The sequence below is a fragment of the Eschrichtius robustus genome, chromosome 14 (assembly GCF_028021215.1).
Source record: "Eschrichtius robustus isolate mEscRob2 chromosome 14, mEscRob2.pri, whole genome shotgun sequence".
Taxonomy (NCBI): Eukaryota; Metazoa; Chordata; class Mammalia; order Artiodactyla; family Eschrichtiidae; genus Eschrichtius; species Eschrichtius robustus.
In genome coordinates this window covers 48495750-48497357 of record NC_090837.1, presented here as the reverse complement: position 1 = coordinate 48497357, position 1608 = coordinate 48495750, and the positions used below count along the sequence as shown (strand labels likewise).

The 1608-nt window shown below is 45.3% G+C and overlaps 1 protein-coding gene across 2 annotated transcripts; it reads right to left on the bottom strand.

The window, feature by feature from the left end:
• Positions 1–334: 334 nt before the first annotated feature.
• Positions 335–685, bottom strand: LOC137776788 (large ribosomal subunit protein P1-like). 2 transcript variants are annotated; one of them, XM_068563470.1, is made up of 2 exons: positions 609–679; positions 335–533 (listed from the first exon to the last, which is right to left on the bottom strand). In XM_068563470.1, the coding sequence occupies exons 1-2, from the start codon at positions 677–679 to the stop codon at positions 335–337; spliced, it is 270 nt and encodes an 89-aa protein (XP_068419571.1). The 2 variants fall into 2 exon arrangements, with proteins under 2 accessions (XP_068419571.1, XP_068419572.1); XM_068563471.1 differs by having other exon boundaries at positions 335–685.
• Positions 686–1608: the final 923 nt, after the last annotated feature.

Genomic DNA, 1608 nt, shown 5'->3' with positions numbered 1-1608 from the left:
TCAAAGTCTCCCCCATTAATAACAGAGACTGTTATTTTCCATCCAATTTATCTCTCCTTCTTCCTTTACTAAGAGAATGCTAATTGGATTAAGGGTGCCAACGTGCCCATATAAAAACTTGCATTCCCAGCCTCTCCAGTAGTGAGAGGTGTTCCTTTACACACTCCTGACCAATAATATATAAACAGAAATTTCCTGCTAGGAATTCTGCGTAAGCCTATTTATTTATTTATTTATTTATTTATTTATTTATTTATTTATTTATTTATTTATAGCAGTAAGACCAACGGCAGCAAAGAGTTCAGCTTTTTATTGACCCTGTTACTAAAGAGGTTTAGTCAAAAAGACCAAAGCGCATGCCATCATGAGACTCTCCAGATTCTTCTTCCTTTGCTTCTGCTTTCTTCTCCTCAGCTGGGGCAGCAGTGATGGAGGGGGCGGGACCTCCTGCTGGGGCGGGACCTCCTGCTGGGGCAGGTCCACCTGCCCCCACATTGCAGATGAGGATCCCGATGTTGACATTGGCCAAAGCCTTTGCAAACAAGCCTGGCCAGAGATGTTCAACATTTACACCGGCTGCTTTAATGAGGGCGTTGATCTTATCCTCCGTGACTGTCACCTCATCGTCGTGCAGGATGAGGGCCGAGTAGATACACGCCAGCTCCAAGACGGAGGCCATGGTGCGGGCAAGTGTCAGGTGGGGCTGCCGGGCACGGTGCTAGTCGCTGGATGAAGCGAGGGCCTCACCTCAAAAGTGGCCTTGGCTTCCTCGGAAGGACTGAGCACCCTAGAGGCAGCTGAGGAAAGGCAAGTAAGCCTTTGTAAATGGGACAGTCTGGGTTCTTGCCCGAGAAGATGTTTAAGGGGACACACGCTGCAAACAGATGGTCCTGGGTGGATTTACCCTGGCCCAGTCACATCTTGTTTTTCTTTCCGTACCACTTCGTACCTCTGGGTGTCAGACCCCTTCCTCTCTTCCAAAGTGGGGCCTTTGGAAAGTGTGGTCTTCACACTCAGTTTGGATGGAACTCAGCACAATCTGGAGAAGGTGAGAGGATCCTTAAAGGAATGCCGTTGATGGACAGTATCCACGTGCGCTGAAGCACGGGAGCAGGCAAAGTTGTGCTCACCAGGCTTCCACCTCCCTTCTTTGTCACTTCCTCTCCAGACGCTATTTCTCTCCAGGTGACCCTACAAGGTGAGTCTAACCCTGACCTCCTGTAAGGTCATTGTCCCTCCACCATCAAACCAGATCTACCAGCCTGGGAGCCTGGAGGTGGAGAGTGGTAAGGGGGATTCCTCTGCCTCTCCCTCTAGTATCTTCCCAATCTGTTGTTAGATCCTTCACTCTTTTAAATAGTGCAAATTTAAATTTTTAAGTAAAATCATAGAAATGCTAGAAACTGTGCTGTAGTTGAAAATGCATTTAATATTAGGGTTGAAATGTGTTGATAACTGTGATATCAAAGCAACAAATACTTTAAAGGAAAAGATAAACTCCACACGTTTTTTGAACTGTCTGAAACAAATAAAATATTTGAAAGACCTTTTAAACTGGAAAAATATTTATAACATATGTGACATTTAGATTTTACTATCTTTAATAGT